The sequence below is a fragment of the Pantherophis guttatus genome, chromosome 8, assembly GCF_059756535.1.
Source record: "Pantherophis guttatus breed Tessera chromosome 8, ASM5975653v1, whole genome shotgun sequence".
Lineage (NCBI taxonomy): Eukaryota > Metazoa > Chordata > Lepidosauria > Squamata > Colubridae > Pantherophis > Pantherophis guttatus.
Window position 1 is genome coordinate 45,411,035 of NC_142070.1, and position 18,762 is coordinate 45,429,796.

At 39.7% G+C, this 18,762-nt stretch overlaps 1 protein-coding gene across 4 annotated transcripts in view; it reads left to right on the forward strand.

The window, feature by feature from the left end:
• The window catches only part of DCTD (dCMP deaminase), a 35,649-nt gene extending 18,301 nt beyond the window's left edge, over positions 1-17,348 (forward strand). For all 4 annotated transcript variants that reach the window (XM_034442764.3, XM_034442766.3, XM_034442765.3 and 1 more), the window contains exons 4-6: positions 5,676-5,792; positions 13,247-13,343; positions 16,219-17,348. In XM_034442764.3, coding sequence (XP_034298655.1) covers positions 5,676-5,792; positions 13,247-13,343; positions 16,219-16,297 — 293 coding nt within the window. In that variant the 3' untranslated portion in view covers positions 16,298-17,348. The remainder of the gene's footprint in view (positions 1-5,675; positions 5,793-13,246; positions 13,344-16,218) is intronic.
• The last annotated feature ends 1,414 nt before the right edge of the window (positions 17,349-18,762 follow it).

Genomic DNA, 18,762 nt, shown 5'->3' on the forward strand with positions numbered 1-18,762 from the left:
GCCCCGCCCTTGGAGGATAGCCACAATGCTGAACTGGCCCTCAATAAAATTGAGTTTGACATCCCTGCCTTAGGGTGAGCAAGTACAGTTTAGGAAGGACAAAGGCAAAATGAACGGCTAAATTGGCCATGCCTACCTGTCACATGATCACCTAGCCACACCCACCCAGTCACATGACCATCTAGCCAGGCCCACCCAGCCGTCATTAGGCAGATCAAACTATAGTTCAGCCCCTCAACAGTCTTGGGGAACTGTGAATTGGCCTCCTGTTTAAAAAAATTTGAGGATCCCTGGTATATGGTATTTGAATTTTCTGGGTTTTTTTACAAGCCCACCAAGCATGATAAAATTACTATATTTCCAACATAAATTTTGAAACTACCTTTATACTGTCATGTGAAAAAGTACACCCTTTTTGAGTTCTATAGTTTTATGTATGAGGACATAGTAAAAATCCTCCGCTCCCTAGCTGCTTGTAAAAGTAGGAAAATATAACCTCAGGTGAACAACAACACGTGACATATTATATCATGTCATCATTTATTTTACAAAAAGAAAGCCAAAATGGAGAAGCCTTGTGTGAAAAACTAAGTACACCTTATGATTCAGTAGCTTATAAAACTACCTTTGGCAGCACTAACTTGAAGTAATCGTTTTCTGTCTGATTTTATCAGTCTCTCACTTGTTGTGGAGGATTTTTGGCCCACTCTTCTTTACAACATTGTTTCAATTCATTGAGGTTTCTGCGCAATTGTTTATTCACAGCTCTCTTGAGGTCCCGCCACAGCATTTCAATTGGGTTGGAGTCTGGGCTTTGACTGGGCCATTGCAATATCTTAATGTTTTTCTTTTTAAGCCATTAAGATTTGCTGATATGCTTGGGATCATTGGCTTGTTGCATGATCCAATATCAGCCAAGTTTTAGCTATTGGACAGATGGCTTCACATTTGACTCTAGAATACTTTGGTATACAGAGGAGTTCATGGTCGACTCAATGACTGCAAGGTGTCCACATGCTGGGGCTACAAAACAAGCCCAAATCATCATTCCTCCACCACCCTGCTTGACGGTTGATATGAGATGTTTGTGCTGATATGCTGTGTTCGGCTTAGCCAAACTTGGCACTGCATTATGGCCAAACATCTCCACTTTAGTCTCATCTGTCCAAAGGATGGTGTTCCAGAAGTCTTGTGATTTGTTCAGATGAGATTTTGCAAATCTAAGATATGCTGCCATGTTTTTTTAGAGAGAAGAGGCTTTCTCCTGGCAACCCTTCCAAAGAAACCATACTTGTTCAGTCTTTTTCTAATTGTACTGTCATAAACTTCAATATTTAACAAGCTAATTGAGGCCTGTAAAGTCTGAGATGTAACTCTTGGACTTTTTTCAATTTCTCTGATATATTACACAGTCTGACTTTGGAGTGAATTTGCTGGGACATCCATTCCTGGGAAGATTGGCAACTGTCTTGAAGGTTTTCTACTTGTAAATGATCTTCGTTATTGAAGAATGATGGACTTTAAATTGTTTGGAAATGTCCCAATAACCTTTCCCAGATTGATGGGCAACAACAATTGCTTCTCTAAGATCATTCCTCTTTGGCATTGGTTACACATTCCTCAGTGCTGGAGACCAGCAAACTCCTAAAACTTCAACTTTTACAGAAGTAGTCACACTTGCTGATAATCAACCGATCAAGGACACTTGATTAGCAGCACCTGGCTGCTACTTAGATTCTTCAGACCTTTAGAAGCAGTAAAGATGTATTTAGTTTTTCACACATGGCTTCTCCATTTTGGCTTTCTTTTTGTAAAATAAATGATGATATGTTATAATACATCATGTGTTGTTGTTCATCTGAGCTTGTACTTACCTATTTTTAAGAACTGCCAAGGACGAGATTTTTTTTTTACTATGTCATATATAAAACCATAGCACTCAAAGAAGGTGTACTTTCTTTTTCACATGACTGTACATTCCAGATATTTTTTCTGGAATCATATACCAATGGTACATCATTTTATAAACATTCCCTTTTTAGGCTATAATGTGAATTTCAATAATTTCAATCACATGTTTCTGTTGTGCTCATTTCATACATTTTGGGCTCCAGTTGAGACTTAATAGAGAAATTAAATTTCTCTATTAACATTAATGGAGAAAGTCATTGCATACTTTAACGCCAGATTCCCAGGCAACATTTATTTTCTGCGAAAGACAAAATATAGTATAAATCTGTGGTGGGATTCAAATTTTTTCACTACTGGTTCTGTGAATGTGGCTTGGTGGGCGTGGTCATGTGACTGAGTGGACGTGGCCAACTCGATGTCACTCACGGCAAGGTGGGGCAGCACCACCCCACCAAGCCACGCCCACCAAGCCACGCCCACAAAACCGACAGAGAAGTTCAGCCAAGTCTTCTAGTGTTCAACCTGGCTGCTTCTCGCCTCCTTCTCATGTTTGCTCTGTGTGTATGAGGCCGAGAAGGAGGCAAGAAGCAGCCATGTTGAATGCTGCTGCAGAGAAAAGCCAAACTTTTCTGCCTCCCTTTGCAGCAGAGCTGTCCCTCTGGCGCAGCAGGCCGTTTTCTTGGCCAGGTCAGGACGTGAGCGGCACCAAGAGGCAATGGGGTGCACGTGTGTGGCCAATGCGAACAAGGCACCGACGGCGGCGATGTCCTGTGACCGTCGCTGCCATCACTGCCCTGTTCTTTGCTCTGGCTGTGCACACGTACCCCATTGCCTACCAGTGCTGCACGCGGCTGGACCCGGCTAGGAGGATGACCTGCTGCACCAGAGGAATGGCGTCGCAGTGGAGATGCTTGGAAGGCAGCCGAAAACAAATGGCAGCTGGAGGCTTCCCGCAAAAGGCAGCCAAGCCTCGCCATGTCCCCCCCACCAAGGTGACTGGAATGGAAGGTAGATCTGGAATGAAAGTTAGCCTGGCCTAACTTTCTCCCTCTTTTTAAACAATTTTAATATTTTAATATTTTTAATCCTCAAAGTTTAAATTTGTTTTAAATTGATTGGGTTTTAATCTGTCTGGACCAAACTATTTAATTCGATTTTATTTCTGCTTTTTAAATTTTGTACGTATGTATTTTATTGTTGGCTGTTCACCGCCCTGAGTCCTTCGGGAGTAGGGCGGTATACAAATCAAATAAAAGTAAAGTAAAGTAGATGAGTGGGGTGGCAAGCGGCCGGCAGCTCCAGGGCAAGGCTGGAGCTGCCTTGCTCCAGTCTTGGGGAGTGGCACATTCCTTGACCTGGACGAGGCGGGCGGAGACTCAGGGCTTGGGGAATGGTGCTTCCTTGGGCCCTGGCGGAGAGCGAGTGAGCAGCATGCTTACCTTTGGTGAGCTAAGCAGAGTGGGCGAGGCATGGAGGTGATTGGCTCGGCGATTAGCTGGGCTGCATGGCAAAGGCAACATATATAGGGTGGGGTGGGCGGGTCAGTGGGCATTAGGGGCGGGCAGGCATGGGCGGGGGCAACCAGAGGTGGTATTTACCAGTTTGGCGAACCAATACAAATTGCCGCTACCGGTTCACTTGAACTGGTCCGAACTATCTGAATACCATCTCTGGTATAAATGTTGATTTTTTTAGTATATTCTTTTCTAAAAGAATGTGAATTTAGAATGGTTATAATATTAATTTCCTAAAATGAATCTCTAAATCATTGTATAGAATTAGTGCAATGAAAGTAAATTTTACTGATTATATGGGCATACTAATCAAATAACTATATCAGGGATATCAAACTTGCGGCCCGCAGGCCAGATGTGTCACGGGCTGGCCACGCGCACTCCTGGTTTAGCGAAGGGGAAAAAGTCGCAATACATCATGTGACAATGTAATGATGTGAGTTTGACACCCCTGGTTTATATACTACTAAAACTCATCTGTCTGAAACCTTCAAGTAGTCCAAATGGTGCATCATAGTTCAAGGTTTTTTGAATCAGTGTACCTCAAATCCATTTACTTAAAGAATGTATACAAAATCTGGGACCCATTATACCTGTGTAATTGAAATTTCAAGGATGTTCATACCAGTTATATTTGCAAAGTTGTAGCCACTAGCATCATTGCAGTTCGCTTCAATCACATGATTGTGACTTCCAATGCTTCCTGCCAGCTTCCCACAAACAAAGTCAATGGAGAAGCTGGTTGGAAGTCATTCCCACTTCCAGTTGTTTTGCTCACCCACAGTCATCTTGCTTCTCTGTTTAGGTAAGGAAATATATCTGAAAGAATGACCCAACAGATCATGGATTGTTTAATGGTACTTAGAAATAACACTCTTTATTAATGTATGTTTCCATAAAATTATAAATATTCAAAATGGCAATATATGCATTTTAAAAATATTAACTGCAGTTTACTAGCCAAAGTTTCCCCAATCTGATATTTTACAGATATAGTTAAGTGTATATATTTGGACAGCAGGTTCTGAAACTCAGCTGGCAATTACTGTTCCGGCTAGGAAATGTGGGAATTATCAGTTCAGTTAGTGGGTGGAATGGGGGTGGGTGGGTGCAAGGGAAAATCATAGTGACAAGCTGAGCTTGATTATACAAGGAATATCTTGAAATCCATGTACATAGAATTTGCTTTGCATGGCATTATCATAGCAGCATAATAAATCTTTGCTCCACAGGATTCTGGTTCTCAGTGGTCTTGAGAAAAATCTTTCTAAAGAATTTGACTACATAGACCAACACCCAAAGAATCACAGAACTGATTTTGTACATCAGAGGCAGCAGCTCCTGCTGCCAATATATCAAACATGTGTGAAACTAAAGTGATTTCCAATCCCACTGAACATGCTGCAGATAATTGAACTTGTCAGCTTTGGCTTTTAGATAGCGAAGACTTTGCTTTCAGACAGTGATCACAAATAGGCAAATTATTGCTAATTTGTTAACACATATACTGCCAAAAGAATACATTTTCTCCTGATAAATTTATAGTTTCTTTAAAAAGACTTGTGCCTCCTGGAATTTATAAATATTCATTTTCAGATTGTTTATGATGGTCTGGTTATCAAATAAATCTCTTAATTGTGTTTCAGAGTTCTTACTTGGCATTAATAATAGTAGTAACAGGGCAGAATAATTTTCTAAATAGTATTCTTTGTGCTAGTCATCTTTTCTGTGCCCTAGTTTCCAGTTATCTTATTTGGAGGACAGGACTGCTTGCTTTTTTGTCATAACTCTCATTTTTAGGAATACAACATACACGTGCCTCATCAAAAGAATGTATCCATGCATGTAAGCCCCTAAATGAGTTCCTTTATATAGGCAATTAGATACTCTCTGGGAGCAATAGTGCTACGACATATTGGCACACTTAGGATGGCTGAAATTACTTAGCGTACAGCCTATGGCCTTGACTTGTCCTGTAGGTGTTGGTGAATGGTCCTTTTAATGTTCTTAATTATTTCATTCCTCATTACTAGCCTGGCCAGACCACTTGACCTCCATTGATCTTGGTTTTCTGAAGAATTTCTCTTCTGTCTCCCTTGCTAAATTTCTCTTGTGTGACAAATTGTACTGGTGTTTGCTTCTGGAAGGAATTGGGCATTTGCAGTTAACACTTAGTTAAGTTTTAGATTGATGATCTTCTTTAATGAACACACATAATAATATTTGTTGAAATCTTTTTTCTTTAATCAGTATGTCATGCTGAACTGAATGCCATAATGAACAAGAATTCTGCTGATGTAAAAGGCTGCAGCATATATGTTGCTCTGTTTCCATGTAATGAATGTGCAAAGCTCATCATCCAGGCAGGTAAGAAAAGGGGCCAGCTTTATTTTGGTATTAGAGTGCTGCCTGTTTGGACACATCATTACAAGTGCCGCTGTTTAGATCTAAATTAATTGCACTATCAATCTTTAAGTTACTCCTTGTATTTTTTTTTTTATCCTTGACTGGTGCCAGGTTTTCCCATACTAATTGTATCCTCTGTGATTCTTACTTATTTTTAATTTAAGTTTTTAACTTTCTAGACCAACAGTTGCCAAGAAACTGTGCAGACATTGCATATTATTACTGTCGGTTTACATTGCTGACACACTGAATGTAAGGGGAGGAGATGGAAGAATAAACTTTGTGTGACATAAGATCTCCTGGGAATATATATGTTACATTTTAATTTGAATATCAGACATGGTTAGCACTTGAAGATTTTTATCTCTTTTGTCATAAATGTCATAAGACTTCCAGGCTCTCTCTCGCTCTCTTTTTCTCATTACAATAGTTACACATTTTTGCCATCGCTACAGTTGTGCAAGTGTGACAGTTGGGCCTTTCATCAGATTATTAGATACTGGTAAAATGCCCATCCTTATGACAGTGTTCAGAGAAAAGTCGTGTATGTTTCTTAGCCATATGGAGTTGTGCTTATTGTACATCTCTACAGGTTCTTTGGCAGTGAGAGTCAGACCATCTCCTGTCATCAGTGGTAGTCTTTCTTTGCCCTTATGACTCCATTGCTCCAGTTTTTTATCTGAAGAGATTTTGTAGATCATTAGTAGAGATCATGCACAGTATAAAAATGATCTCTAGTTAAATTCCTGACATTTCCAATTAGTTCTGGGGAAAATAAATCCAACTGAATAAAAAAGAATCACTATCAGTCAATATGCACAGTAGTAGCTTGGTAGACTACAGGTCTGACAATTTTAGCAAATTTCTCATGCAGTCATCTTTTCCAAGAGTGAATCCTTTACTTAATTTCATTTAAAAGAAAAAAAGGTATGCATCATTGGAATGGAGAAAAAATCCATTGCTTACATCTGCATAGTCCTATTCCTTGTTTTGTTTCCTGCTTGTATTTAAAACATGGGAGGAAGGAGACAAGATGGAAACAACCTAGCAGCTCCTGAAATGAATTTACATCCTCTTACCACTCTGGTGCAGTCCTTCAACCTAAAAATGGCATCCAGAGGTAAAGAAAGAAGCTGGGCAACCCCCAGTAATGATAATGGGGCCCAGAAATCCTACAAAGCAGAAAAAAACAGATGAGAACTGACTCCTATCTCCCCACTGCAAAGGCGATCAAAAATGTCAGTAGCAGATCTACAACCTCAGAATCCCTTTATCTCCAAAGAAGTTGACAAACAAAAGCCAGGAATAAGAGCTGCCTCCACCAATCCTCCAAAGCTTCAGTGCAAGTCACTCCCCAGAGCAGGGAAGCAGTGAGAATAGTTGTTTGGAGTAAGTCTCCTGCACCCCCCTCCCCTTACAATAATACTATTCCCCTCTTACCATAAGGTAAGCTTTTTGTCTGCAGAACAAATGGATTGGTTTTCATACTGCAATGGATAAATGGCAACTTCCAACAAGTGCTTGATCTGCAAATCCTCCATGGCAATCGGGTTAAATTTGCAGCAGAAGCTGGTCATGCTGGCACTACAGCAGCCTGTCCCATGTCAACTGTGCATCCAGAAGCACCCATAGAAATACATTGGAATGCTCAGAGCTGGCACTGCCATAAGACTATTGTGACTTCCCTATCTCAGCTTCTAAACTGCCAAAATAGAGAAACTGATTTGAAACTCTTTCATTACTTACCCAGCTCAAGAAATGCTAAACAATTATTCCTGGATTTCAAACAATAATCTCTCCCTTCTAGACTTATACAAATGAGTGAATTTCTGTGGCAGACTCACTACATCCAAATTGTCAGAGTCTTTAAGGACGAGTTAGTCCGTGATCCCATCACTAGGAAAGTGACAAATGATCAGGACCCTGCAGATAAGAGCCATAAAAAACGTAGGCTCCAAAAGTAATTCTGACAGACTTGTCAAGAGCAAGAATATAAACACAGAACTCATTAATCTGAGGAAGAAACTAGCAGACAATCAAAACAACAATCCTGACATCTCCCCACCCTCTGGTAATGATATGGAAGTCCAGCACCAACTTTACACATCTGCCCTATAGAGATGCTCAAATCATTTCACACTGCTGTCTTTTCTTTGACTCAGATAGGTAGAAAACTGTCAGCACACTATAACTTTTTCACCAGTAACAATGATAATGACATTGATAGTGACTCCTCCAAAGCTCCATTTCAGCTATATTAAAAAATACCTAGAAGGAACTGCCTCACAAGCAAAACAAATTTCAGCCAAGCCCTCCAAAAAATGCAACCTGGAGGTATACCCTCATCTGCTTCCAAACTATCCTGTCCTTGCAGGAACCTGACTCTCAGGATAAACAGCTCTCTCCCTATCTTTCTCTCACTTGGTAAGGCAAAGGATGTTCCCCTTGCTAAAGAGTTGGGAATCAAAGCAGCATAGGCAGCAAACGTGGATTAATGGTGAGCACTAGTAACCCACAATTTGCTGCCCATGCTGCTTTGATTCTGCAGTCTCTTTGCCAGAATAAGCTCCACTGCCCCTTCAAAAGAAGGGAAGCTCAGCAGACAAAAAGATGGCAAAATAGGAAGAATAGGATCTCAAAAGGAGAAGCTACTATAAAAATTATCCTGCTCCTGGCTCTCGGTGCATTTGTTTGATATCCATGTGATCATCATAATGTCATCTTTCTAATCTGGAATGTGGCTGGATGATTCGCTTCCCTGTTTTGTTGACTTCCTCTCCTGCCATGACACCGTATTGATTCAGGTAATTTGGACCGCTGGGGAACTGCTATAAATGGATTTTATTCATGTACAATTGGAGCAGAACCAAGCGTAAAGCATGAAAGACCAAAAGAGGGCTTGGGGTTCCTAGTCTTCACTACCCTATGTGCCATATCATGGCCCCTCCTGCATTCAAGTGAAAACAACAGTCAGTGAAAAACCACTTTGTATTTCAGCAAAGAATGTGGACTATACTGAAGTGCCCATGTAGTTGCCAAGATTTGAGTTCAGCTTGATTAATTCTCTGTCATTACCATCTGTAAAGTCTGTAAAGGAATTGTACTGATATCTTCACTGATGAGTCATAGAATGTAGAATTGGGGGGTGGGGGTGGAGGATTCCAAAATACTTCACATCAATTGGTACTCATTTGTCACCATGTATAAGCAGTAACAGTTAAATCAGCTAACATTTAAACTAGTGTTTTTTATAAAGTTGCTAAATTTGAAAAACACTGATTTGAAGACTGCTTTGTAGACATAGCATTTATCTCTATGAGTGCTTCTTGCAGGATATTATTACCACACAGTAGAGTGAGGTCCCATTATTCTCTTCAGCTCCTGCCCACTTAGCAGTTCGAAAGCATGTAAATGCAAGTAGATAAATATGTATCACTTCAGTGGGAAGGTAACAGCTTTCCGTGCACTTTAGCGTATAGTCATGCTGTCCACATGACCATAGAGGTGTCTTTGGCTGGCTCCCTTGATTAAGAAATGGAGATGAGCACCGCTCCCTAGTGTTTAACATGACTAGACGGGAAATAAACTCTTACCTTTTTATGTTAATATAACCTTTTGATAGAGTAAGATATGAGCATAATTAAGTTTGGCTCTGACTGTTAGTGATGAGATATAGAGAGTTGGAAGCAGCAGATAGAAGGATTTTGAATTTGTATGGGAGGTGTGCAAAATTATGTTCTTCAGAGAAAAATTGTGGTTCTGTGCTCACAGATGGACAGTAGTAGCTTACTCATCTGCATACAGAAATGCAAACAAAGTACAAGTACAATATGTTTTGATAGCAGCAGTTTCATATTTATAGTTTGTTGCTGAATGTATGGCATCTGTCTTCAGTTTTTTTATACCGTGTTTCCCGAAAATATGGCCTATTCAAAAAGTAAGGCCTAGCCCAATTTTTTGGGAGTGGGACTAATATACACCCTAACCCAAAAATAAGCCCTAGTGAAAAGGGTGGGTGTGGCCAGCACAGGAGGCAGCCCTTCCCTTCCCCAGTCACCTGGGACCCTTAACCGCGGCCCGTGGATCAGCTGATTGAGTGAGGACTGGGAGTTCTGTCTCTCCGGGTGCCTGAAGATATTTCCAGCACACTTGCTAGCCCCAGCCCTGCCCACAGCACCAGGCAACCTTGCAGCCAAGGGCCCCCTGTTCCGCAGCCCACCTTGTGGCTATGGAGCTGGCGGTGACCATGGTTTGCAGCAGAAGCAGTAGAAGTCTTTCTTTTTCTCCCCCAAACTCCGTCAGAAATGAGTCTTTGTGAGACTCGTTGCGCCGCTGCAGCCTCTTGGAGCAGGACTCTGCAAGACTTGTGCCATTGCACACACAAATGGTGTTCTGCCCCAGCTACGGACCCCAAAGAACGCAGCACAAACAAAGTCTGTACAAACCTTAGTTTATTAATTAAGGACTACTAATGAGCTTTCTTAGTAGTTGTTCGAATACAAATACAGTTTAAATCAGTCTTTTCCGAACAAGGGCTGTTAACTTCATTAACAGCCAACAAGAATCCAAAGAATAATAACTCAATTCTGAGGCACAGTATTTCAGATAACCATAATCTTACTGTGGTTGGCAGAATGCCCAGAAGCAATTTTCAAGAAGACTGACGAGAGAAAAAAGAGCCGAATCAAAAGTTTCTGGAATCAAGATGCAAAGGAATATGAACGAAGTTGTTTCCTACAAATTGCCTCAGTCGTTATCCTTCCTTAAATAGGCTAGGGGAGTGGCCAATTAGCCCCAAGCCTTACTCTCGAGGAGACCTCCTCCTGAGGAGCCACTCCTGCCTTTTAACAGCTTTGCGTGCTCGTACATCGAGAAGAGGCTCCTCGTCTTCTTCCTCTTCACTTATGGGAGCTTCTGGAGGTTCTGAAGGCCCTGGCTGGAGGTTCTGAATCCCCGCCTCTGGCACCACATCTTCTCCAGCCTCCTCATTGTCCGACTTGACCGCCAGCTGCACAGGCTGCTGGCGCAGCACCACACCAGCCTCCTCGCTGTCGGAATCAGCTACCAACTGCACAGGCCGCTGACAAGCCACAACAAACGGCAGCACCACTGCAAGGTTTGATATACTGGCGCAGCAGCGAGCGGCAGGACGCCAGCTGTGTTGGTATTATGAAGCTCGTGGCGGTGCTGCCATTCGTGTGTGCAATGGCACAACAAGCTTTGCAGAGTCCTGCTCCAAGAGGCTGCGTCGGCATGATGAGTCTCACAAAGTCTCATTTCTGGCAGAGTCTGGGGGAGAGAAAAAGACTTCTGCTGCTTCTGCTTTTGGCTGCACACAAGGAAAGCAGCAGAAGCAGCAAAATTCTTTCTTTCTCTCCCCCAAACTCCACCAGAAATGAGTCTTTGTGAGACTCATCGCCTCTCTCTCCCCGGCTGCTGGGATGGGACTCTGCTCCTGCAGTTGGCTGCTGGCTCGATGCTTCCACCTTTTCTGCCTCCATCCGCCTCTCCCTGGGCTGAATCTCTCATGCAACACGCCCATCCTCCTTCCCTCTTTTCTGAATCACTGGCGGCAGCAAAGCTGTGCTTAGCCTACAGCTTCAGCTGGCCAGCCTGCCATAAATGCCCCTTCTTTGATCTACCCAATACTACCACTGCTGCTTGCTGCTGCTATCCTCCACGGCGACTTAAGCAACAGCAAAATCGGTCCTAACTACCAGCGGCCTCAACTACTGTCCAGTGAGTGAGAGAGAGCAGGAGAGAGGGGGAAAACATACAGAGAGCATGCAACTGAGCAGAGGAGGGGGGAGTCGAAACAACTAAATTGGAAAACACTGAGCTGCTCCGCGCGGCGGCTACTCAGCAGCTAGTCACACGCCGCCAAGGACATTTTTCCTCCGGACTGCGCGTGACGGCTCAAAACATGCGTGCTTCTGCGCCCTCCGCAGACATGGGCCGTTCCCATCCCCCCATCACATGGAATGGTTGCTTCTGCCTCTTGCATACTGCACATTCCTCGGGGTAGCCAGTCAGTCGGCGCGCTCTCCGATTCACGGTGTGCGCCAAAGGTAGCAGTACTGTGTTCCGCAGGCAGGGCCCCTGGGCTGTTATGTCTGTGGGTGTGTGAATGGCGAGCCAAGACCGTGATCCATTTATGCGTATGCAACTACAGTAAAGCGGAGCACAAACCCCTGGCGACACAAGGGGGGTGGGCAGTGTTGCTTGGGGGGGGTAAGGGGTAGCAGTGAGTGCAGCAATGGTAAAAGTGAATTTCGGCGTGGGCGACGACGAAGCAAGTTTTACATTAACTCCAGGGGTAAACTGTAGCCACCTGGTAGGAAACGGGCCACTCTGTTAAGTGTCTAAGACAAGCCATCACCTGAAACTACTGAAAACTAGAGCCGGGAGTTAATGCCACCGAAAAGGCTCATCTGATACCATAATAGAAAAGGAGAAAAACAGTTCAGATGCCTTTTAAGAGGTTCTGGTTGGTGTGTGAGCAATGGTGGGGGTTGAGCAAAAGAAGCAGCAGCAACTATTTTCTGCTTAGGTTTTTTTCTCTGAGTGTCACCAGATAAGTCCATTCTTTGCTCACTTTGGCGACCACTCTCGCTACCTCCTGGACCTCAAAAAAAATAAGACCTCCCCGAAAATAAGCCCTAATACTTATTTTCAAGCTGAAAAGAAAATAAGACTTGATCTTATTTTGAGGGAAACACAGTATATCCTTCAACAGTTGCTTAAGTAAAGACAAAAAGTAATTTATTTGTATTACAGTCCTTGAAATCCTACTAGTATATTTCCCCCTTTTTAAAGCCCTATAGCCTTGAGGCTACAAGTACAATTTTTTGCCTCATTAACAACACTGCTCCTTTCCAAAGATATTTTTATTTATAGCAACATCTAAATTACAGAATACATGATCCAGATCTGTCATGCTGATTGTAGTTGTTGCTATCATGTTAGATGACCTATTTTAGCTTGTTTATAATGTGCAGGATCAGCATGCTGCATTTTAACTGGTTACATTCAGTAGTTGAGTTTAAACTAAATGGGATACATAGCTAATGTAGGGGTTTCATTGAACAGGATACTAATTTACAAGTGATGTTTCTAACATGGGGAATATTCCTAGCTTGACTACGGAGGCAAACATACTAGGGGTTTATACCAAAGAAATCTGTAACTGTTCCCTTTGCAGTAATTAAAATATAATGTCAGTGATCAACAGAACTCATGTTGCTGCCTCTGGCACATAGAGATTTGTACAAGAGTAATTTTCCCCCCTTTTCTTTAGCTGCATGGAAACTTTATTGAACTTCTCTTTAACAGGATTTTTTTTGTCTACATGTCTAAATGAACTACTGTATCTTGGCTCGTACTTGATGTTTTTGTTTTCTCCCCCACTGTTCTAGGGATAAAAGAAGTCATTTTTATGTCCGATAAATATCACGATACTCCGGAAATGATAGCTGCACGGCGCTTGTTTGATCTAGCTGGAATTTTGTACATGTGAGTGTACATGAAATATAAATCCTTAAACCCCCCCCCCCACTCCACCCCCATCCCCAATCTTCCTTTTGTATGCATTGGGTTGCTATTGCTTTGTCTTAAAATTGTGAAGGAATCTGTTGCTTCACTTCAATAATTTCTCTTTTCCCTTTTACGTACAGAATGGTGTAAGTTGAGATAGTAATGTTATTAACGCTAAAAGTAGAGTTGGGACAATAATGGGAAAGTGGTCGATTGTTGTGAACTTTTTCCAGAGCATTCTTATTATACTGAACAAGCAGAGATGAGCTGTTTTTCATGGACCGATTTTCTTGTATTGGACACGCTGCTATGGTTTTGATACAACCAAAGCATGCAGAAAATTGTAGGTTAGATTTAGTTTCTTTGAAAAATATAGCAAACTTGTCTGCAGAGAAAAGTGGCTTATGATTGGGACTTAATAAGCAAAAATACAAGGAATTATTGTGGAAACAATAGCCTCTGTTCTGCAAAAAAAGAAACACATACTGTTCACAAACAACAAACATCAGTAAAATTTTGTGCTTTGGCAAATGTATCATGACTGCATTAGTTACTGCAAACAGAGCCATATTCATTGTGTAACTAAAAGGTTTTCAGTCATAAAGAAAATGGCTGTGAAAATATAGACCTATAAAGCCAAAATGGACATCTAGATCTAAAGTGTCTATGCAGCCTTCAAATCTATCAAAGTCTTTTACAAAAGATAAATTTATGCCTCTAATGAGCAATCTGCCCTTAGCCCAACTGCCTACCATTTATCGCAGAAAAGGAAAAAAAGAGGGTGTCAGAAATAGAAAATGAGAGATAATTTTATTTGCAACACTTTATTGCTTTTTAATTAAACTATCCCAAATTAATTTACAATGATTATTATAAATAAAAACTTTTATAGGAACCATTTTTAAAAAGATAGTTTTTGAAAAATAATTCTAATTGTGGGATGTGACAAAATCAAGGGAAGGTCTGGATGAGGGACACTTTGTAGAGCATATTAGTATAAACAAAGCAGCCATCCATGAGATGTTGAAACAGTTGTTCTGAAAGGCTCAGGCTGGCTGCAGTTTTCCAGGTTGCCTACATGGATACATAGAGAATACTTCCATGGGATTGGCTGGCAAAGCAAGATGGCTATGCATGCTCATGCAGGCAGAAGCAACCAGCACACACTGCCAACAGGTGCCCTTGGTCACTGAAGTTGCTTTGGATCTCCACTGACAAAGCTGAATCTATTAGCAGTTCTAGGCTATATACCTGTTCCTTCATGGAGAATGCAACTCCATCCAATAAACAAACAAAGAAACCAATTACCCACAGGACCTGAGAACTACCTACGCACAGAATTTCAGACCCACCAGGATTCAGTTGTAGCCTATTTGCTTTCATTTACTCTGCATTAAAACTTTGAATTGCAATGTGTTGGACTTGGTTATGCATGGCAACATTCAGATTGACAGAGAATCAGAGCTGTATGTCATCAGTTTAACAATGGCACAATTTCTCATATTTTTAAAGTGACAGCATGAAAGTACACTAAGTAAGTAGATCATGTAAGGTTTACATTGAATGGATAGCAATTGACAAGTGATGTCTTCTAAGATTGAGGATTATTTCTGATGTTTATAATGTCTCAATAATGTCCATGTAAGGATAAGCTGTATATGCTTCAAAACTCATTTTTATCCTTATAAGTTGTATATGCTTCAAAACTCATTTTTATCTACAAAATATTTTTTATTAAATAAAACAAGTCCAAATGGAAACAGTTTTATCTCAAAAATAAAATCAGTCTAAAGCAATCTCTGAAACCATTTCTTGTAAATGTCTTTCTTTAAAGCTACAGTGTTACGAAATGAAGGTAGACTTTCAAAGGCTCTGGGAGGCAAACTACTAATGTGATAGAAATCTAATTTTTCAGTCTTCAGAATTTGAAAATTAGGGAATTTTATATGTTCAACAGTTCTGGCAGACAATTTTACCCTAATTTACTGAAGTAGAAACATGAAGTGATAAAATGTGGTATGTATGTGAGAGAGACATTTATTACAGGAAGGGCACAAGTCATTCTGTTATGAGATCTTTCTAAAATTTATCTGTGGCTGGCATGCCTCCAAGTATTTCTAACCAATTGGTTGGATAACATTTGTGTATAGTCATTCTTCCAAGCATATCTTTCATTACTGACTATTTCTGCCTTTTGTAATGATTTGTGAGGGTTTGGCTAGGTTGAATGAATCTCTAGTACTGAATTGTCAAGCTTAATGAGACACTAAATCCACATTATTTGCATATTCTTCTGTTTACTAGTAGATTGTAAAATATATACAAAGTCCCCAAATACCTCTCTTGCTAATTGCTGCAGCAGATGCTCTAATGATGTAAAAGGATGAGCTATAGTGATGGTATTAATTTTACAGTTCTAAAATGATTCTAGCTTCAGTAGTTTGTATTTTATCCCCCTTGCATAATGCAGTGTTTTCTGCCTTTCCTTTAAGACTACAAGAAGCAAACTTTGGAAATTTCCTATTAAAAATTGGCATGGAAAGAACATATAAAATGTTACAGAGATGCTACCCCCTATAGCTAAGTTGTTAGAAATCCTTCTAACTCCTGTCTAATTTATGAACTCCAATAGCTGAAGAACATACAGACTAAGCAACCCCATGTGTCTTTTTGTCTTAGTCTTTTTTGTCCGGGTATCTCTCAGTATGGTGCACTATAATTGGCTCCTATAGAGATAAAACATAGAATGAATCCAAGGATATGCTTTTTCCTTCTTAAAATTTAGTTGGGAGCCAAAGCAAACAAAATGTTTAACTACTTCACTAGCTAATATTCCTCTCTTTGTTGTTTTTAGAAAATTCAAACCAAAGTGCAGCAAGATCATCATTGATTTTGATTCAATTAACAGCAAACCAAGTCAAAAGCCTCTGTGAGTTACATCTAATTAAATCTCCAGAAGAGTGTGATTATCCTTTTCTTAGAAGCTGCTAATGCCTTTCATCTTGAAGTTAGGCATAACTTTTTAATAGCCACTACAGTTTAAGCAGACATCTAAGGAATGTGTCAGAACTTGAACATTTGTGCTTTCTCTGCTATACATTTAAACTTTGACTTCCAGGATTTTACTAAATCTTCTGTGAATGAAACTGTCTGTGAGATTAGTATTAGTGGGTAAACAATGCAAAAGGTATTCAATATATTGTGTCAATTAGCCAAGAACTCATCTGACTTGAAGGGAAATAAAATTACAATTCATATTCTGTGAATATTGACTGTACAAGAATGGTTAAAGAATCACTTCAGCAGCATACAACTGTGGGAACACTTGTCCTAGTTTAATTTAATTCAGACTGGCTAGACAGTTATATAACTAGTACTTTAACACTTTGAAATCTTCAGCTACTTAATTGCTTCTTTATATGATTTACATTTGAAAATGTTTTGCATTGGATAAAATTTTAGAGTAGCTTTCATCCCCTTTGCCCCTCTGCCCCAAACATCTTACTTTTCTTAGAGGATGTGAATAAATCATCAGAACCAAATAAGAACTTCTTTGGAGCTGATTTTTATACCCTAAAAAATAATTTGTCCATTGATCTAAAATTCTGGGAGACAATCTAATAATTTCCAACGTTAAAACTAGCCTCTAAATTAGTCAGTATTTTCTTCTAAGGGAAATGAATACGCTTAATCCATATTGAGGCTACATATGCCAAATAGATCATGGCTTTAGCTTGCTTTGGTTTGTTAAAATTAGCATTAAGCTTTAGAAACGTGGATTAAAGCTTTCACAAGATTTCAGTATAGGTCCTTTTATTTGATTTTGACAACAAATATATATTTAGATACTCAAATTATTTCATTTTAAAAAATGTTTTGTGAAGTTTGGTATGTATATTTGTATTAAAATTCTGTGTGTTAAACATTTTTTAATATGGCACGATACCAACATTATAAAATCTCTATTAAAATCTTTGTGAAATATTTTTTTACTATTATATTACTCATTGTGCTTGGTTCTAAATCCTAGTATTTCTGTGGTCATGCAAAAAGTATATTTTAATATTTGTTTTTTTAAAAACATGTTTATTATTTTATCACTAAAGATAAAATATGAAAAAAGAAGGGGGGAAAAAGAAAAAACAAACTAACAAACATCCAACACTAACAACAAACCATGTGACCAAAAAAAACAAGTAACAAATATATCTAACATAAAACATAAGAAAAAAATCAATCCTGGTTGAATGTTGAAAGATATGTCAAAAACCTAATATATTCCCTTCCCGTTATAATATTTGTGATATAATTAAATAAGGCAATACCTTCAATAATTGGACATACTAGTCATGTTTAGTAGAATCCAGAGAACCATTCTTGGAATAGAGGGCTAATTTCATTAAAGAAATGTAAATACTGTGTAGTTCTAGAGTATTGTTCCTAAACTGAAAGAGAAAAGATCTAGTCAATGTATTTTGTCAGTAAAGAAATACTAGATTAAACATACTTTACAATATTAGAGCAGTAAAATATCTTTAGATTTTCTTTAGATTTTGTTTTTTCATTAAACTTCCTCTAGTCTTCTGTCTTGATCTGTGGAAGTATATCCAGTGTAGGTGAAAATAGGACTATACTGAGATTGGTGGTATTTTGCTTACCTATAAATTACTATTGGTTAGGCAAATATAAATGTAAGTCATATAATCTGCTATTATTGTCATACCCTTTTTCACACCAATAGTGTAATTGGCCAAAATATCCTGAGAAAGATCTTATGGTCATAGTGGAAAATGTATGAATATTATGAACTTTTTCATGGCAGGAATAAATTCTATGTACAACTAAGGAAATTTTCATTAATTTAAAAATAGGAAACAAATTGCTAATGTAGCCAGAAAATAAATTACATACTTAAAATGATAATGGTTCAGAAACTGGCTTTCAAGGAACGGACTTTTAATTTAAATGTGAAATAGAAAGGACTTAGTGATCCAAAGCTGAGCGCTGAAATAAGCATTTCTGTTAGCTTTCTCTGAACAGTAAGCCAATATATTTCACAAGATTTTAAAATTCTGCAAGAAGGGAATTAGCAAACCAATTTACATTTTAGAGTGATAGTTTTTTGAATTCAATATATCATAGCCTTGTGATGGCGAACCTATGGCATGCGTGCCAGAAGTGGCACGCAGAGCCCTCTCTGTGGGCACACATGCTGGAGCACCGGAAACTCGAAGACCAGCTCATGTGCATTGCCCAGCTGGTCTTTGGGGCTCCGGCACTCTCTCATGCTCCAGTTTGGGCATTCAGTGCTGAAGAGGTTTGCCATCACTGTCATAGCCAAAAATTAAGATTTCTTGGAGTTTTAGTCCAATTTACCTGAAGAGGTACTGTTTGCCTG